This window comes from Sinocyclocheilus anshuiensis, unplaced genomic scaffold (assembly GCF_001515605.1).
Source record: "Sinocyclocheilus anshuiensis isolate Anshui unplaced genomic scaffold, SAMN03320099.WGS_v1.1 scaffold100, whole genome shotgun sequence".
Classification (NCBI taxonomy): Eukaryota; Metazoa; Chordata; class Actinopteri; order Cypriniformes; family Cyprinidae; genus Sinocyclocheilus; species Sinocyclocheilus anshuiensis.
Window position 1 is genome coordinate 825,718 of NW_015555725.1, and position 20,816 is coordinate 846,533.

General features: G+C 36.2%; 1 protein-coding gene across 1 annotated transcript in view; it reads left to right on the forward strand.

Annotated features, from left to right (window-relative positions):
- LOC107672597 (phorbol ester/diacylglycerol-binding protein unc-13-like) overlaps window positions 1–20,816 on the forward strand; it is a 53,406-nt gene that overhangs the window by 14,601 nt on the left and 17,989 nt on the right. Inside the window, exons 2-3 of the mRNA XM_016465854.1 lie at window positions 1,528–1,557; window positions 15,635–15,734. Coding sequence (XP_016321340.1) covers window positions 1,528–1,557; window positions 15,635–15,734 — 130 coding nt within the window. The remainder of the gene's footprint in view (window positions 1–1,527; window positions 1,558–15,634; window positions 15,735–20,816) is intronic.

Below are 20,816 nucleotides of genomic sequence, written 5' to 3' on the forward strand. Positions count from 1 at the left end.
ATATTTAATGCGCATCTTGTCAGTAAAGCCGGTTCTGTAATCAGCGGTAAATCTCCATCACGTGCGTGCTTTCACTGATTACAGAACCGGCTTTACTGACAAGATGCGCATCAAATATCGCATGCGATTTATCGTGCAGCCCTAATCTACATCTTGTTTATGATGAGAGAATTCGTGTGAGAGCTGAATTCAGTCAGCGAGCGCCGTGCACTGAACACAAACTCATCTGAACGCCTCTGATTGGCCATTGCATTCATAAGCTCAACAGACTCGTGTGTGATTGGTTATAATGCGCAACACTGTAAAAATGCATAAAAAAATCAACACTGAGCAGATCTAAATTTAATGCTGTGGTTAACGCTTTTCATTTCATTTGCATTTTATTCGTGACAGCCGTAATGGATTTAGTTTAACTGTACAGCAGCATTTATGTCTGTGTGTTGCCATAGAAAAGCGGAAACTGAGGATATGCAGATATTACATCGTTGATTGGCGACAATGACCAGGGACGAGTTATTGTTTAAAATTGGAATTTCTCTGGATTTACAAATAATACATAATGGAATAACATAAATACACAACTGCATAAAATATATAACACTGTGCAAGTAGTTTTTGGATATTTTATTACGAAATTCTTACATATTGTAACTTTAATAGGTACGTTTACCCTAATCGTTAGATTTTGTTTTAGGTCACATTAACAACGCTGCTGCTAAAGCCAAAGTAAATTATTTAAAAATTATCTGAAGAAATTTTTCTTTGCATAGTTTCGACAGCAAATTTTTTTTCTACCCACTAACAGCAGATGTATAAATCTATAATAATAAAAATTGATTTTTTTTTTTCTATTCTTTACTGTTTTAAACTAGGGCTGTCAGTAGAATAAAGTAAATGTGGTTAGTTTTTTGATTTCTGACCAGACGTGTTAAACTGAAAATTTCTCTAATTGTCCTGGCACCCTAGCAACCCCTTATGGCCCCCAGTAACCCTAGTTTTAAAATGTGTTTTTTGATGTCCATAGGTGTAGATAAACACCCCTTTTTTTGGCACTAATGGTTTGGGACTGTCATGTTCATGTGGAGCTATCAGCCAATCTGTATTTTCATGATGTCATTTTTCTTTGGCTCCAGAGTAATTAGTCACATGGCAATTATGATTATGTCTAAAGATGATTAGCCCCAAATTTTCTGTCCCTTGAACAAAGATTGCCTATTTTGGAGTCTAGTGTCAGCTGAACAGCTGCATTAAAATGCAATATGAATGTGATTTTTTTCCAGGTAGACCTAGTGGAAATCGTTTGGGAGAGGGTTAAAACTTTAATGGCTACGGGCCAGCAAATGATGGGTTGGATGTTGGGACTGAACCCTGTGCTTTGTTTGAACTTGCTTGATATATGTGGTTAAATCCTCTAAGCAGTATTTTGCCTGTATCTGTATTTTGTCCCTTTCATAATTAAAAAAAAAAGTATCTTTCCCGCTCTTTGTGGGTTTTCACTTACTTCGTCTTTTTTTCTTTTCTTTTCAGTGAAAAAGGCCAAGCTCCAAGGACCTCCAGGTAATGGACTGTTCATTGGACGCATCATGCGTGAAACAGTTGTGGCTCTACAATTACCCTAGACTCAAAGAGGAAAAAATAACACATTCAGTCAATTGTCATTCACATGAGGTGCTTGAATCAGACTCATGCTGCGGCCCAGTTTGGCTTGGACTGGAGAGACACCGTGAACTGTTTTTCTTGTTAGCCAGCAGGCAAGCACTAGACTGCCAGGGGATTTTCACTCTTCTATAACAAACATTGCACTCTCTTCCCAGGAGAGATACAAACACTCACACATGTAAGTGTATGTCTTTTAATGACTGAACCTTAGAATTAGCCCAAATGATGCCACACTTCAGCTTTGTACACTGAAACAGGAACTGGAACAATTCTTTCATCCTCCATTACTAACAGCAAACTATATTAACGCTAACATTAGTGGCGTGCCTCAATGCTAGTATTTCCTGTCACTGTTTAAGTTCAGAGATGAAGACTGCTATCTAGCGGTCAGGATATAAACTCAAAACGAAACAACTGCCATGAATCTTGTATGATTTTTTTTTTAAATATCGATATTCCGTATTTAAGTATTGATACAATATCGCCAAACAAAATATCGCGATACTCACGTGTATCGATATTTTCTAACACCCCTAATAGATATAGATTGTAGGGACAAATTTATGGTAAATAAATCTATATGGGTACATAAGTATCTTTCAGTCTAACCGATGAATCTATTTGAGAAGCTAATGAGCTAGTGTTTTTGTCTCTGTCTGGCATTCTGTGTTCTTATTGACCGTGTCTGGGTCTTCTCATTCTCTCTGTGTCACCCACACCATGAATATCTGTTTCTACTTCATCCTGCATCATCCATTCATCTATCCATCTGCTAAGTTCCTTAAAGGTGAACTCTGTGTCTGAATATGTCTACTTCCATATTATATACAGTAGTATGTGAGAAACAGTATGCCAAAAGTGTAGTATGTCCAATTTAATATTTAAAAAAACAGTAGGCGAAAAGTATCTGGATGACCTATTAGAGTGCACATTCGACAGACACTTTACTATCCCATGAAGCCACGGGAGAGGATTGTGAATGACTGACAAGCTACTCAAAATCGCGTTCAAAATCGATTATGAACGCGATTTTGAGTAGCTTGTCAGTGAACTACGGCTCTGTGTAGTAAATGCCGCTCCACCTGAAAGCACGTGCTGGAGATTTACTACTAATCACAGAACCGACTTTACTGATGAGATGAGCATGAAAATTGCATTCGATTTTTTTGCACAGCCCTACAAATAAGTAAATAATAATAATAATGAATAATAATGCAATAAAACTGCTGTCATATCACGTAAAGTACCACATGCAAAGTTTAAACTTACCACTGAGAAACGTCCTGAACAAGTCATGCTTGCGATGGAGTTTCCGGTTGAGCGACTGCATCAGTATCATCCTTGAACTCGGGCTCGAATTGATTAGGTAATATCGATGCCATTTTTTGTAACCTTATAGCATATTTGTTTACAAGTAACCCTCCGGAGCAAAAAATTTATTATGGTAATGGGCGTTTCGTATCCGACACGCATTGTATACAGAAAGACCAATCACACAACAGACTTGGCCAGCTGACCAATCAGAGCAGAGTAGGCTTATGGAAGGGAGGGGTTTACAGTTCTTTAACTCAGAATTTTTAGTTTACAGATTTTAACTTTAAAATCATTGAAAAATGATTATAATATTAAATGTATATTCTGAGAAAATTACAATGTTTTCTGACCTTAGATGCATTTAAACCTGTTGTAGGGGACTCCAACACAATATTAGGACACTTTAAAATACCATATGACCTGCTCTTTAACTTTACTCCAAATATATGAGCTTACCTGTTTTAAATACTTTTATATTTAACGTGTTAATTTATGTCCAATATTTAGTGTTAAACTGTTGGTCTTTAAAATAAATCTACTTTTGATTTTTACAGTTGACTGATTTTGCAGACCTTTCAGACTGATAACGTCCGTGTGCCGATGCGGCAAACTTGTCACAGGACATGCGGTCCTAATAGCCATGTATGACTGTTGTATCTGAATATATATGAACTAGCTGTTTTAAATATTTTTATATTTAACATGTTAGTTTATTAGTATGTTCGAAAGTATGTTATTCCGATTATTGGTGCTTTCATGGGCTCTCTCCCTGCGTGGTTTAAAACACCACATAGTTATGAAATAGCCTATGACAAGTACAGAGAGTCTCTCTCTTGCCCCCACTCACCCACGCACGATAATATCGTGTATCGGCGATCTCACAGGCTGGCGATATGACGATTTGAAAAATGACCATATTGCCCAACACTAGTGACAACATGGCAGATGTAGTATGTCCAAATTTCATCCATACTACCCATATTCATACTACATAGAACATACTTTTCTAACAGTCACAAAGTAAGTTTCAAACCAAATGTAGCACAACAAGACAGTATGCTATTTTGGACACAGCTGAAGTGCGTTATTTCCCCACAACTAGCAGCATCAAAAAGAATTGCAATCTGTTTGTTTGAGCGGCCCGACTGGGCTAAACATAATAACATCAGTTCAACCAATGGCATGAGTTTGGGGCAGAACTACCTGTCCAGCCATTGGCAGATGGGGAGTATTAAAACTTGTTTGAAGACAGTCACTATTTCCGTGATTCTCTTTGGTGCTGCTAGTAGTGCAGAAATTATTTATCTGAATGTATGCATGTATGTATGTGTATACAGTATTTATATATATACATGTATGTATATATGGTGTGTTTTAATTACTGGATGAGACCATCATAACTGCATAATTCATGATCTCTCGATTGACCTCATGTAGAGTGACTATTCCATAAATGAGACTAAGATCACAGAGAGAGAGAGAGAGAGAGAGAGAGAGAGAGAGAGAGAGTGTGCAGCATGCAGCAGCAGCAGAGCATCAGTCTGTGTCTGACTCCCAAATGAACAGAGGTCTGTCTGAGTGACAGAGAAGCCCATAGAAATCTAATCTATTGCTAATAACAGAAAAAGCCTTTCCAGCCTCTTCTCAGAGTGTCCCACCCACAGCACAGAATTCAATACTGTGCTAGAATCAAATGCAGTTTGACTCCAATAAGATTCTATTATCTTTGCCGTAGAGGGATTCTTATTGAAAAGTGAAAGTTTAACAGCTGGTGAAGCTTAATTGCATCAAATGAGGAAGCCTATTATTGAGACAGGGTGTCTAAATTCCTGTTTCTGGGCTTCTAAACTTTTCTAAACACGCATTTGGTTTTCGTCTGAAGATATTTCATTTTTCTTTTATATTGATGGCTTGCATGATATTTATCATGATGTGCACACTACCATTCAAATGTTACCATTCAAATTATTATTATTATTATTGTTTTTAAAGAAGTCTCATATCATCCATACCAAGGATGCATTTACTTGACCAAATATACAGTAACAAATACAGTGAAATATCAGTGTCACATGACCCTTTAGAAATCATTTTAATATGCTGATTTGGTGCTTAAGTAACCGTTTTTATTATTGTTGAAAACGGTTGTGCTGCTAAGCTTCTTATTTTTGTGGAAACCATGCTACTTTTTCAGGATTATTTGTTAAATAGTAAGAGACAATAAAGTTATTTATAATGTAACAAAAGTTTTCAATTTTAAATAAATGCTTTTTTTCACTTCTGTCAGTTTAATGTATCCTTGCTGAATTAAAGTATTTATTTAAAAAAAAGTCTTACCGACCCCAAACTTTTCATTATATAGCAGTATGTAATGTGGTAAAATCATAAAATAAGATTTGATTAACTGGTGCTCTGTTATATGGACTAGATTTATTGCAATATATATATATATATATATATATATATATATATATATATATGTGTGTGTATGTATTACGTACCGCACCTCTCGGTACTCTGTGCTCCTTTTCTTTATCTGTGTTCGCACAAACGTTCACTATGCTGTGGTTGGTGTTTTTGTTACACAAACAGAAACAACAGCCGACATTAGGGAGGCCCTTGCTGTGTTTAGGGAGTGGAACCCTGATTGGAAGCCAAGCCACTTTATGGTTGATTTCAGAGAGGTGGAAATTGGTGTGCTGGAGGCAGAGTTCCATGGTAATAATTAATCATTAAAGAAGTCTTAGCTGACATGAGTACTTTTCAACAGGCTTTGTATCATTACAATTGTTGTAGTATACGAAAATTAACAATGTTAAACTTTGCTTCATGTTGCCTGCACGCAGAAACTGGCAGTGCATGTTGGTTTTGAGTTTCAAAATAGGCTACTGCATACTACACTGTTTCTTCCTATGCTCATCGGACCTTCCTGGTGTATAAATACCTGTAACTTAATGTGATAGGCTATATTACTGGGACCACGACAGACAATTGCAGTTGAACATTTAATATCCAGGTATTCATATTATAGACACTACCACTGATTACCAATGTAACAATTTGTCCACAATTTCGCACACCCATACATGGCCCAGTCTATAGTAGGTTTTAACATAGTCTTGTTCATAATTGCATAATATGAACTGCATTGTATATTTCTAATGTAATGTGTATTGGTATGTTTGTGTTCTCTCCAGAGTCCAAAGTCCTCCTGTGCGACTTTCACAGAGAAAATCATGTGTGGAGTGGACCAGGAAAAAAGACAATGGATGCCATGAAGAGGTGCTCCCTCTTGTCAGGTCTATTGCAGACTCACCCACAGAGGAGGAGTTTGCGCAGTGACTCCTTCTGCTCCAACAAAGCAAAGCGTGGCAGGAGAATGAGAAACTGAGGAGGTGGATGTCAAATAAATGGCTACCCCACACCAAAGTAAGCATATCTCCATGCTGTTATGGTTAGACTCGGGGTGCGATTTGCCGGGGGGTGGGGTCATTTTGTGACGCAATGGTTTAACTGATCCGGAGTTTCAAAAAGCTCTGTTGATACTGTTCTTTTCTCTCTTTCTCTATATAATTTATTCGTTGTTTGAATAACCGTGGAAATGAAATCATTACAATTAATAGGCCTATCGTAGGCCTACAATGTTTTTATTAAACTGTCAAGTCAAGTCAAGTCACCTTTATTTATATAGCGCTTTTAACAATACAGATTGTGTCAAAGCAACTGAACAGCATTAATTAGGAAAATAGTGTCAATAATGCAAAATGACAATAGTAAACACAAATTTTTCAGTTAAAGACAGTTCATCATTGAATTCAGTGATGTCATCATCCAGCTCAGTTTAAATAGTATCTTTGCAATCAAGTCAACGGTATCGCTGGAAATGAAGTGTCCCCAACTAAGCAAGCCAGAGGCGACAGCGGCAAGGAACCAAAACTCCATCGGTGACAGAATGGAGAAAAAACCTTGGGAGAAACCAGGCTCAGTCGGGGGGCCAGTTCTCCTCTGACCAGACGAACCAGCAGTACGGAAAAGTCAATTTAAGACGTAATAAAACAGACGATGAACACTATTAACAGCAATTATTATATGATGCAATCAAACTTATAGCAAAATGTGGTAGTTCTGTATGTTGTTTCAGGGTTGGCATCATCTGAGGTCCTCTGAGGGGTTGGCATCATCTCTTCTCAGGTGTTCTGGATCCAGACTGAAGCTTGTGTAAATCCTAGTTACCACGGGATGTCAATCCCTGTGATAAACTGAAAAACTGTGATCACGTTAAATAGCCTACAGTTTCCGTCGTATTAAAAACATTTCATAAACATTTTCAAAAGCATCCCCCCCTCTGTTTTTTTCACAAATTGCACCCTGCATATACATATATAATATAGTGTCTGTGTTTTTATATTTAACATTACATGTGGGAGTATTTCTCCAAATAGCTCTTAAATGTCATGTTTACAGGTCCAGGCGTGTGCGAATATGACTTATTTATTTTCGTCAGTCATCAAAAATGTTATATTCATCAGGTTAGGTATCCCTGGGAGGCCCTTTGCACTCTGGGACTGTGAGAGAGAGTGAGAGCGTATAAAAGAATCTTGGGAAAGGAACTGGGTACAGATGTAAAGATGTACCCACAAAAGTAATTAGAGATTCAGAATGATATGAATATTTGATAATTTCTCTGCTTCACCCTAGGCCCAGATAAGACCATTAATCACAAAAATCACACCTCGTTTCTGTATTTCCGTTTAATGCTTTTACCTTCAAACATGTTTCAGCTGTTCTGCAGCTTAACTGTAGGATTCACTGTTAGACATTTCTGTAATTTCTAGTTATTTACTGTATATCCCCCAGTATAATACTGCAAATTCCATTTACAGTAAGTAACTGTAATACCCTTTGCATCATGGGAATTTTCTGTGACGTCAAACTCCACATACAGTGGCTTCTGTGTTTTTTAAAATTGCTAAATACTACTGTATACTGCCGCAACGGCCTCTGTGGCGCCATTCCATTGAGGTTGTTTCATTTTCCTCACTTCTTACATTTGGATTGACAAGATTTGTCCTGCACCGTGTCTACAACGCCGCAACAGCTTGGGACAGACTAGTTACATCGCTTGTATTGATTGGCAAATACGTTTGCCCTTCGTGTCAGAAACAGCGCGAGCGCTTGGAGTACATCTGTACGTCAGAAATATACTGGGACATCACCTTACTGTCCGCATCCATTGTAGATAGTATCGCTGATTATAATGGGTTCTATATTGTCTTTTGTCACGTCGCGCTGTGCTGCTCGCATCCGAGGAAGACACAGAACCCACGGGGCAGCGCAGTGGGTTTTGCCCGGGGATGTACCCACGAGAGTGGAAAAGTTCTGGAGAACATCTGCGCTGTGTATTGATGCACCTTACGAGAGAATAAGACCAGCAAGCAAGGTAAAATATAGTATGTATGTCTGTGTGTGTGTTTTGTCAGATTTTTGCACACCAGTTAACAAATTACCCATTAACATTGAGGTAACTTTACCAAGGTAAACCGCGCTGTCCTTTCAAATTACTTTGTCAGCATATTGAATTAAAGTACCAAATTAAAATGATTTTTAATGAGCAACGCTTATCTTATATTAATATTAACATTAAGTTAACTAATGTGAAATTTTGTTCAGGTGTTAATGTTGGCCAGTAGCCTATTGAGAAAATAAAACCATATGTTAGCAAGGTTAAACTAGTTTTATGGCTATCTGCCTTAGTTTTAGAATTAGTTTGTTATAGTTTTTAATGGAATTTAAGTTTTACTGCATTTTTTGTATTTGTGTTTTAAAGGCAACTACAATGAAGCATCAAGAAAGACATGAGCAGGCCAGCCACCCTGAGACGGATAATTCATGGTAAGAGAACAACTATGGTTTTGAGAGATTTGTGTATTCTATATGGGGTTTGCCTTTTAAAAGTGTGTCATTTCTACTTTTTGTTTTTCAGGGAACACATTTCAGTCACTAGCAAAGTGGATGGTGAGCAAAGGTGGTGGCCACGTTTTGGAGCAGCACCTGGGTTTTGCAGATTGCTATGTATTTCTTTTCCCATTATATTTTTGTTTTTGTTTCCTATAGATTCTTTGTGAGGATAAATCCAGAGAATACAACATAATGCACTGCAAAATGTCCTAAGACAGAAGAAATGACGAAGATGAACTGTTCCAGCATTGGAAGACTGTATTTTAAAGTGTTATACATTCAATGTTTTAAATAAAGAATTTGATATTTTGTAATTATTGTGTTTGTTTTAATTGAATACCAGTAGTACAAACAGTATGTAGGATAAAAATAAAATGAATTCTATATTATAAAAATATAAAATCAAATGTAATCTATATCAAAATAAATAAATTACAGTAGTATACTGATGAATTGGATTTTTTATAGTAATTTTCTGTAAAACAGTACAGTTTGCTACTGTAAATCAAATACAGTTTGCTACTGTAAATCTTAATTAGAGTAACTTTTGCCAGTAAGTTACTGTAAAAACCCTTTGAAATGTCTTAACAGTGTTGCATGTAACATGGTCCACAAATTGGAAAGCAAAAGTTAAAGTTTAAGCTTTTCTTTTGCCTCCAGATTTGGAAAAAATAGATATTAGTGCATATTTCCTCACTGTATTTGAATCCTCAGTTTTTAATTTTGTGAAATGTAGATTTCAATCTGAAACCAACTACGGTTTTGGACAGCAAAATAACTTTTTACTATTTTTTTTGTTTTTCAATACCTAGATGAAGTGATTCTATAAGCCCACACATATAAGCCAACTTGTTTTATTTAGAAATATATTAAAATAATATTATAGAAAGCATGAAAATTATTTGTTGCACAAACAATACACATGCTTGTTACTTTTTTTATTTTACTTCTTATGTAGTCATTGTAGTGTTTTGTTCTTGAGGGCAGTGGATTTGTTTGTTCAGTGGATTTACACTTTCATTACAATGGACTTTAATTAAAGGGACACTATTTCTTTAGATTATAAAGTAGTTTTTGCTGATGCTAAATGACCCTGATAGTGGCTACATCTTAAAGGAGGACTCATGAAAGTTAGTAAGCCTTTTGACATTCAGATTTTCATTTCTAACTTCAGAGTTCCTCACTAAATGTAAACAAATATTATTGTGACCGTACTTGTATTATTTGTTACTGCAGTTAACAAGGATTAAAAAGCAAAGAATGCATTTAAAAATAGTTTTGTAAGGCTAATATTACTGGCCCACTTTGACTGAGTGTGCTATATAAAGTGGGCCATTTTAGACCTTAACTAATGCTACTCCCATTGATTGAATAAATTGAGGTGTACTGACTATTTTATAATTGACATGTATTAACTTTTTAGAAAACAGAAATGAGGCAGGAGGCATGAAGTTGGTTCTGGAGTGGAAAAAGGATGAGCGGAGCAAACTGTAGATCTAGATAATAAAGCTTTAAAATATGGTCACAATTACCGTAAGTTAATTTGAAGTGTTTAGAGAAAAAAAAAATCTTTATAAGTGTTGCTCTTATTGTGTTTGTTTGATAATGTGTTAATAAACATTTTTTTAAATAATTTTTAATTAAGAGGATCAATAGAATCTTTTTTGATAAATCAAAGATGGCCCACTTTACCTGAAAATACATGTCTGGAGTGCATGATCTTAATATGTTTATTGGTATATACCTACCAAATAACACATTATATGAACTAAATTCAAATGAAAATATTACAGATGGACCTTAAAGTTGATCAAAAGTGATAAAAAAGAAAAATATCTGAGTTTCTAAATTACAAGTTTAACAGGATGTGGCCCACTCTACCTGAATTCACCCTACTTTATTTTCCATGTGGGTATGCTGAGAATCAAATAAATATCCAGAGATAATATAGCTGCTATAGACGTTAGGGCCAAAAAATAAAAAAGCTTATTTCATTGGCAAAAAGAAATTGAGTTAATTAAAAGAAACTGAGTTGAAGAGTGAGAGAGTCCAGGTAGTTTCTTAGCCAGAGAAAAGAGGATGACCATGGTAGGATTTAAGAAACATAAAGATTCAAAATTTAGACAGACCTAAAGATGCTTGTTAGTTGTTGAATGTATTTTGAAAAATGGCAAACACTAAAACTGTATTCCAGATATGTCCAAGTTTGCTCCTTTTGATAAATGAAAAATTATTGTGTTTATCAAAATGAGTGTGTTTAATAAAAATTGTAACATGTACATTAAAAAGCATAGTGGGCTTATTTCAAACACACCTGGGTTTAAGTGGTACAATTGCACTTAGATCTGAGTGTAAGAAAAAGCAGTCTTCTTAGAGTTACGTTGATTGGTGCTGATGGTCTAGAATCTAGAGGTCTTCAACAATGCTCCTGGGGACCCACTGTCCTGCAAAGTTTATTTCTAACCTGCTTCAGCACACCTGCCCGTGTATTTTCAAGCTTGATTAGCTGCTTCAGGTATGTTTGATTAGAGTTGTAGCTAAACTCTGCAGGACAGTGGGTCCCCAGGAACAAGGTTGAAGCCATGCTACTATAGCCATGCTGTCGCCCATCAAGATGTAGCTAGCGAAGCTGGCTAACCAGCATGCCCATTCTGGGGAAGTTGGTTGACTTATGGGCTTAGCTGGTGTATTTTAATGTAATGGATTATCTTTTCCATCTTTCACATTGTTTTTACTTTACCCTGGGTTAGCAATCAGTCTTTGTATACTTTATTCATCTCAGTTCATCTCTGGGCAAAATAAAAAGTGTGGAATGTTGCTTAAGCCAAGGTTAAAAGTGGCCTTTATCTGAGGTTTAAAAAGATGTTAACCCAGTGTTAAGTGTATTGAGAAAATCCATTAAGGATGGCTGTTTAAGCTGTTTAAGACAACTAGCCAAGTTAGTTAAGATGCCGCACCAGCACATTACCATCTCCTGCATCCAAATCACAACATATGCTGGTAACTAACTCTTCTTTTCAGCTGGGATGGGTGCAGGCTGATTTTTTTGCTTCAGGATATTTGAGGAGGAAGTAAAAATATTAAGTGGTAGATCATCACGTTATATTAACCTATTGTGACTTAAACCGGCCATTAACTAAACCTCTTTTGCTTTCTGTTCTTTGTGTACCTGTTAACTTTTGATTTAAAGGGCTTTGTACCTAACTTGGCAAGGTCATAGATATATTGTTATGAGAAGATAGTCGATCCAGTAATATTTGCTCTACCATTTCAGCTGAATCCCTTCTAACCCTTTAACAATGACAGACTCACACACGCATACGGAACCAGCCCAGCTCTTACAAAAGAATCAATTGCCCTTCACCGACTTTTTCTATCTTCTCTAGCTCTATCCTTCCATCTCTCTCTTATTCAGCCCCAATTCTGCTCTTCATTAAGGTGGTCATATCAAGAGCGGGCTGTAGAAGCTGTGTCCCTCTCTGCAGGCTCTGGGATAAGGATGAATCTATGGGGACAGAGATTACACTGAGGGTCTTACAGCCTGTCTGCAGAGAGAAATTGGAGGAATTCTCATTAAACTAGAGAAAAGCTGTCTAGTTCTCACCTAGACAAACACATGACACTTGACCTTCCAGGATTACATTAGTACTAATGTGTGCATACACACTCAGAGGACAGTTTTATTTCTCAACTGTTGCTCTTTTAGATCTCAGCAGACTTAGAGTTCGCAGTTGTGGTTTATTTTAAGTGTCAGTCTCAGATGTTCTGCTGAATTTTCTTAGATGGAAAATATAAAATCAAAAAGGACAGCTGTTTATATGCAATTGGGAGTGTAATGAAATGAGTGTGGTTTGCATAGCCCAGATAGTTTGGTCTTGAAATAACAGTTGAAAAATGTTTGAGTTCATATTGAAATATTTTTGTCATTTTGGCAAATTAGAGCACAATTTGAGATTTCTTATGAACCTCTAATAAATTGTATTTTTTAACAAATTACTGTTATAGTTTTTTATTTTATTTTTTAGAATTACAGAATAGAATCGGGCAGAATATTACTCATTTCAGATTTATTCTGTTTTTGTTAAGTTCAAATCGTTAAAAAAAAAATTGATTAATTTCAAATCATTGTAGTATACAGGTGCATCTCAATAAATTAGAATGTCGTGGAAAAGTTAATTTATTTCAGTAATTCAATCTGCCACTCACTGCACAGAACAGACACCGAGAGAGGTGACACTTCTCCGGCAAAGTCAGACCTCGCGTTCGCGGGACAGCACTGACGAAATCTTCCAACTGAACCATAGCTAAGGTTTATACAAAAAAGTCGCTAGGGATTGAGACACCCTCTTCAGTGAAGGGCACATTTTCTCTGGGGCTTTCTACAGGATTCATTAGACACCGGACTGTTGAAATAAATCAAGTGTGAAGGACAGAAAGCCTTTCAAGAGGTGGTCAGTGGATGCCTCTTATATTCAGGTGATTTATTGAGCATATTTTTTTAGTTGTTTTAAGAAAATTCTCCTTATAAGACTACCAAAATACAGGCTTCATTTCTGTGAGGGCTTCTCAGGCCAAACCCCTTGATTGGATGAATAATGCCACTGTAAATAGAAATGTCATTGAGCAATTGTCTGCTGATTAATTTCCGCAGATGAGAAGTTCAGCCCATGCTGATATTTATGAGCTAAATTTAGAGTAATCACAGGGTTATGAACACATTGTTTATAGAAATAATATTCTCTAGAAACAAATAGTATTTTCTGGAAATAATAATTTCTCTATGTGAAATGAATGTTGTTTAGAATAATCCCTTTTTTTGTCCAGTTTGATATTGCTGCCTCTCTCCCTCTAATTCTTTCTTTCTGCTTATTTTTGCCATTTTCTTTTAAAAATCACCCCTGTGAAATGAGTCTTGCAGTCTTTGTTAGTTTGGTAATCTGTTTTGAGATCTTCATAAAAAAATGCAATTCAGTATACACAGTCCTGGGTCAAGATTGATTTACCTTTATTTTGCTCGGTCTTAACAAACCAAGCTGGATTCAAATGCTTATTGTAGACTGGAACACACATGTATTAGTTTGAAAGATGTTTATTTTTTTATGTAAATGACAACATTACAATTAACCAATTTATATTAGATTAAGAAGCCGTTTATATAATTGACTCCATGATTGGCTTAAAATGCATTTCCTGTCTATTTGATATGCAAGTATAAGACTTGGCATCATTGTTTAGATATTATTAATGTGCTCCTGTAATAGCAGGTTGTTTCTGCTCTGCCTTTGTTATGCAGTACCATGCTGTTTACATGGGCTGTGTAAATGCTGTAACCTGTGGGTCTTCAACAAGGGTCTGGGGAAAAAAAAAGAAGTAAATGTTAAGTTCCTAGTTAAATAAAAGTTAAATTCAGCAAGGATGCACTAAATCAATAAAATGTGACAGTAACGACTTTTACATTGTGTCAACAATATTCAAATAAATGCTGTTCTTTCTATTTCTCAAGGAACCCTGAAAAAAGTACTATGATTTCTACAAAAAGTAGTACAACTAACACTGATAATATTAAGAAATGTTTCTTAAGCACTAAATCGGCATATTAGAATGATTCCTGATGTATCATGTGACGTTGAAGACTGATGAATGAAAAGAACATGAAGGCTATCTTGTGAAATGCCTGCAAATATGTGAGAAGTGTACTGAACCATCCCAGAGAACGCTGCAGTCCTAAGTGTATATCAGTTACGCAGAGCTGCAGGTGCTACACTACTTCCTGGAGATGGAACCTACACTGCGGCTGATGGACCAAGATGCCAGCTGCCTTACTGCTCACCTACTGCTGACCTTGACCCTGCTTCTTTACCGAGGATGCCAGACCAGACCAGACACCTTTAGTCCATTTTTCTTCAAAATCGGAATTTTCTTTTTGTAGCTTAGTTAAAAATATGGCTTTTGGGGCTGAGGACGAAGTTTTGAGTTCTGAAAGTTGCATTACATTAACATTTCACTTTTTACATTTCAGAAGATGAAGTGACATTTGCCTATATTGTTCAAATCATACTGAAGTTTTTTTTTTTTAATCGTGAAAAATTATCTCAAATCATGTAATAATGAGATTGTACAGGGAACTGCTTTTATAAAACCAGCTTTGGAGAGATGATAGAATCACTCACAATTGTCTTCATATTCCCCTGTGCTTGTGGCTCTCATGGTGCTCTTGTGGCACTTTATTGTCTAGGTTTAATTATGCCTGGTTGTTTTGACCTCTTGACAGCCTATTTAAACCTGTCTGTGTCACTGCACATAATAACTATTGCATTTACATAAACCATGAATATTTAACACACACACACACACACACACACACACACACACACTAAGATGAGGATGTCATCTCTCAATTTTCCATTACAATACTTGTCAGTTTGCTATGACATCACATGAGTTGGTTTATTTAATATCTAAAAAGATGGATTCCTCAACTAAGTTCTGTATTCCTGTGCTTGAAGAATTCATGTACCCAAAAAAGAGCATTTAGTGACTGATACAATTCCTGAAAGAAGAAAGAAACTCATAGTTTCAGAATAACAGGAAGATGAGTAAATGATGACAGAATTTTAATTTTTGGGTGAACTATATGAAACGGATAGACGTTAATATTCTAACCTGTTTACTTGTTTTTTTGTTTTTGTTTTTTTGTTTGCAGACAAGTTAAATGTGTATGTCACGCTGAAGGTCCAGAATGTTAAAAGCACAACCATCATGGTGCGAGGAGACCAGCCCTGCTGGGAACAGGATTTAATGTTGTGAGTATTGCTGTTTTTGTGTTTCCATGCTTTTGGAAATGTCTGTAGCACTGTAACACTCAAATATGTGCCTAATGAAAGGGCCCCAATTCACAAACCCACTCAAAACTACTTTGCTGTGGAAAATGGAAGAATGTTTATGAGCACAACAAATTGGATGTGCAGATATGTTCTTTGAAGAAGAAAACACACACACACACACATACACATACATACATATACATACATATACACTGAACAAAATTATAAACGCAACACTTTGCCCCCATTTTTCATGAGCTGAACTCAAAGATCTAAGAATTTTTCTATGTACACAAAAGACAAAAGGCTCTCAAATATTGTTCACAAATCTGTCTTAAATCTGTGTTAGTGAGCACTTCTCCTTTGCCGAGATAATCCATCCACCTCACAGGTGTGGCATATCAAGATGCTGATTAGACAGCATGATTATTGCACAGGTGTGCCTTAGGCTGGCTACAATAAAAAAAGTCACGTAGTGATGTCTGGCTTCACTTTGAGAAGACCGATGAAAATACAGTTCAGTGCAAGCTGTGCAGCGCCAAGCTGTCACACAAATCTACAACAAGTACAATGTGCTATCATCTAACATTTGTACATAAAATGTCTGGCGATAACAGAGTGGCAACTCAGACGAGCATTGCATCATTTGCCGTAAGACCAAAATGCAACACAGGCAGAACCGAGAAGATGACACAGCTAATCGCTGAAATGGTGGTGAAAGATTTGCTGCCCATTAGTTTCGTCGACGGAGAAGGATTTAAAGATTTCATGCATTACGTTGAGCCCGAGTATGACATTCCGTCACGCAAAACAGTCACGGCAAGAATAGATGCTCTATATGAAAAGACTGCTTCTTCACTGAAGGACAGACTGTCAAAGACAATAGTGACACTAATGTAGTCTAAGAATGTGAATTTATTGTACTTTCGTGTTTTTAAAGCGCAATCCGAGTTACAAACACTAACTTGCCATTACATTGCTGAATGGGAAATGCACAGTACAGTGTTATAGACGTGCAGTTTCGATGAACGACACTGCCGTAAACATTGCCAACTACCTAAAAGATGCCACAGAACAGTGGCTGTTAAACTCGGACAAAGTAATTGCTTGTGTCCACGATAACGCAAGTAATATGGTTCTGGCGAATCGAGGACTTTGGGAATCAGTGCCCTGCTTCGCACACACCCTGCAGTTAGCCATAAACGAAGGTTTCGGTGTTGCATCCGTAAAAAGCGTTATAGCTGCTAGCAGCCGGTTAGTGGCACATTTTCACCACAGCACAGAGTGGCTACAGCCGCACTTCGCCAGAAACAACAACAGCAGAAAGTACCCGAACACAAACTTATCCAGTACTGTCACACACGGTGGAATTCTGTGTGCGATATGTTTGAATGTCTTTTTGAACAAAGATGGACTGTGTGCGCTGTTCTGTCAGATCGCAATTTTACAAAACTTGTTGATGCGAAAACACTTGAGTTGAAAGATGAGCACTGGCAGATTGTTAGAAGAACTGATACCTGTTCTCCAGTCTCTCAAGTGCCACAACAGCAATGTGCAGTGAGACGCATGTTTGCGTTTCGATGGTTTAACTTTATCCAGTCACACACTGCCTCATCACGAGACACCTAAACACACAAATCGATGAGTCTCCAAGAGTGTCGGAATTCAAGACAACTGTGGCAGAATCTCTGAAACGGCGCATAATCACTGTTGCTAAGGATGCCGAGAAAGTGCCGCTGCATTTGATTGCGGCAATATTGGATCCAAGACACAAGCACCTGAAGTTTCTTGAGACAGAGCTTCGAGAGAGAGTAAAGGAGAATCTTAAACAGCTTTACGACACAGTCACAAATCCTGTTACACCCATGCAAAATGACCCTCAGCCTGAAGGGTCAGCAGCTATGGCGCTTGACACTCTTTTTGGCGAGGATTACGGTGCAAGTGATGTTTGTTCACGTGACACCGAAGTCCAAAGCTACTTCAATGAACCATGCATCTCTGTGAACCAGGATCCTTTACTGTGGTGGAAGATAAATGAGAATCGGTTTACAAAACTGAGCATACTTGCCCAGTGGTACCTGGCTGTTCCTGCAACATCTGTTCCAGCGGAGTGAATTTTTTCCACCGCCGGCCTAATTGTGAACAGACTCCGCACTCGGCTCTCACCTGAGCACGTAGACCGACTCATCTTTTTGAACAAAAATTTTTGAACGTCTGTTTGAACGTTTTAAGTTTCACCGGTCGTGGTAAATATAATATCCATTTTTTTAATTAATATTATTATTATTATTTTAGTTTTGAGTTTTAGCAGCCATAGTTAAAATATCTAGGCTATTTGGTCTCTATTTTACACCTTATAGCAGTTGTTTGGTTAAACTTTGTTGAACTTTTTTCTTTATCTTTTAAAAACGAAGTTGTTAATTTTTGTCGTTTCAAATGCACCACTGGATTAAAATATGCTGCTAAAGTTATACTGGAAGACAATGTTTTGAAAAAAAAAATTACAAATTGCAGTTGAATAAAGTAGCAAAAAAGCAAAAGTATCTTTGCGTGTTCATTTTTAAATCACATCACAGACAAATAATGAAATAGTCTTTATAAAATAAAAATGCATTGGATATAAGCGCTGCATATCAGTGATTAGTTTCATGCTCAAATGCAATGCCCGGTAATGATTATATTGCTTTTAGATGTTTTTTTTATTTATTATTATTATTACTGATGTTATAATAATGCAGCCGTGCTTTTTTTCGTCATATTTGTGGGCATAATTCAATTCATATGGCTTCGAAAACGCGCAGGCGATTTATGGATTTATGGAAAATAAAACTTAATAAACTTAACTTAAAACTTATAACTTAAAACTTAACTTAATAACTTAAAAATAAAACTTAATTACAACTATTACACTTAATAACATAGATGAAAATATAGCACAAATCTGCCATACATTTATAATGAGAACTTTATAGAAATCTATAGTAAATTCTGTCCTTGCCCATCTTTCAGCGCGCTGTCATGAGCTCGCTCTCTCTCTCTTTCTCTGTCTAGCGCACAACTTAGCATCCTATTGTGCAGATACAAGTTGTAATGTTACGTCTGCTATGTATCTAAGTTATCTGATTTATCATAGGATGTGTCATAGAATGAGCTTCAGTTTATTGGCATAAAGTCACTCTTCACCTCAGGCAGCTATTCCTTTTTAGATGCTTCTTTATTAATAACATTGCTTCATCATAATCATAATCTAACATGTCCTAATCATGTGTTCATGTTTTCATAGACAGGTTTTCATGTCATATTTTTATTTTTAACATTCATTTTCATAACAATCTTCAGATTTTTTCATTATATCCATTACGGCCATGCCCCGCCCCCCGCACAAGCCCCGCCCCCGATTACTCGATTAATCGTTTTTGAAACCTATCGATGATCGAAATGAGAAATTTCCCAAAATGCCCATCCCTATTTTAGAGTGGCCTTTTATTGTGGCCAGCCTAAGGCACATCTGTGCAATAATCATGCTGTCTAATCAGCATCTTGATATGCCACACCTGTGAGGTGGATGGATTATCTCGGCAAAGGAGAAGTGCTCACTAACACAGATTTAGACAGATTTGTGAACAATATTTGAGAGAAATAGGCCTTTTGTGTACATAGAAAAAGTCTTAGATCTTTGAGTTCAGCTCATGAAAAATGGGGGCAAAAACAAAAGTGTTGCGTTTATAATTTTGTTCAGTGTATATATATATATATATATACACACACACACAGTATACATATATATATAAAATAAATGGAAATATTTATTTTAGGATAAAGTGTACAATTTTTTTATTTTATAAAAATTAGACCTGTTATGTTCTGTATATCTTCATATAGCATTTTTTTTGGTTCTTGCTTTAAATTACGCACACACACTTCAGTTTGTCTTACCTTCTCTTACCTTTGACCCTCTTGTGTTGTTATGACAAATGCTAAATAGCTTTTTGATGGGCTCTCAGGAGGTTTTTGTGCATCCCAGAAATTGTCCCCGATTTTCAGATTGTTCCAGAGAGAATTTTGGCAATTCTTCAGGAAGAATTATGAGAATCAGCTGCAGTTACAGTGATTACCAGAGAGAGGGGGAGCAGGACTGGGAGTTCACAAAACACAAGGACTGACATTTAAAGTTTTATTTCTTCTATTAAAAAAGCACATTTGTTCAGTCTTCACCAGAGATGGAAGGGTTACTTAATGTTTTTCCAATATTGTCAGTAATCTAATATAAACAGTGTTGAAAGTAACACAATTTGTAGACATTATTAGAGATTACTTTTCACATTTAATTTGAGTGATAATGGTGAGAGAAGGGTTCATTTCAGTCTGTTTCTCATACAAAGCTCTTGAAGCCTTAATCTCATGTATATTGTTACATACTTTTTTTGAAGATTAAAAACCTCAATCCCCATTCATTGTAATTGCATTGAAAATAGTGAACTTAGAAAATAGAAGTCACTTGTGTTTTGGGACAATTTGAAGAAATATTATGTGAAATTGTCAGTAGTTTGATTATATTATGTTAACTATTGTTAAATTATGAGGTTTCATGTGTATTTTATATATACTGACCCAAATATAGGGTCAGTAAGAATTTTTTAATACTTTTATTCATGACAGATGCAGTAAATTGATCAAAAGTGACAGTAAAGTCAATTATAACGTCAAACACAATAATATATATATATACAGTGGGTACGGAAAGTATTCAGACCCCCTTCAATTTTTCACTCTTTGTACATAATTTCTCAGAAAGAAAGAAAAAAAAATAAAATAAATGAAAACACATACATACACCTTAATGTTATTATGAAGAGCATGTATATACAGAGTATGTATGCCCTCAATCTTGAAAACAATTTCTCAAATGTTACATACGCATTATATTTTCTTCCTCTTAACAAAAACTATATACAAAAGAACATGGGGAACTATTGCTTACAACTCATACAAAAAGATAACTTAAAAGTACTGTTACAATTCAAGAAAAATCTGGGCGTACCGGTTTAATATAATCTATCT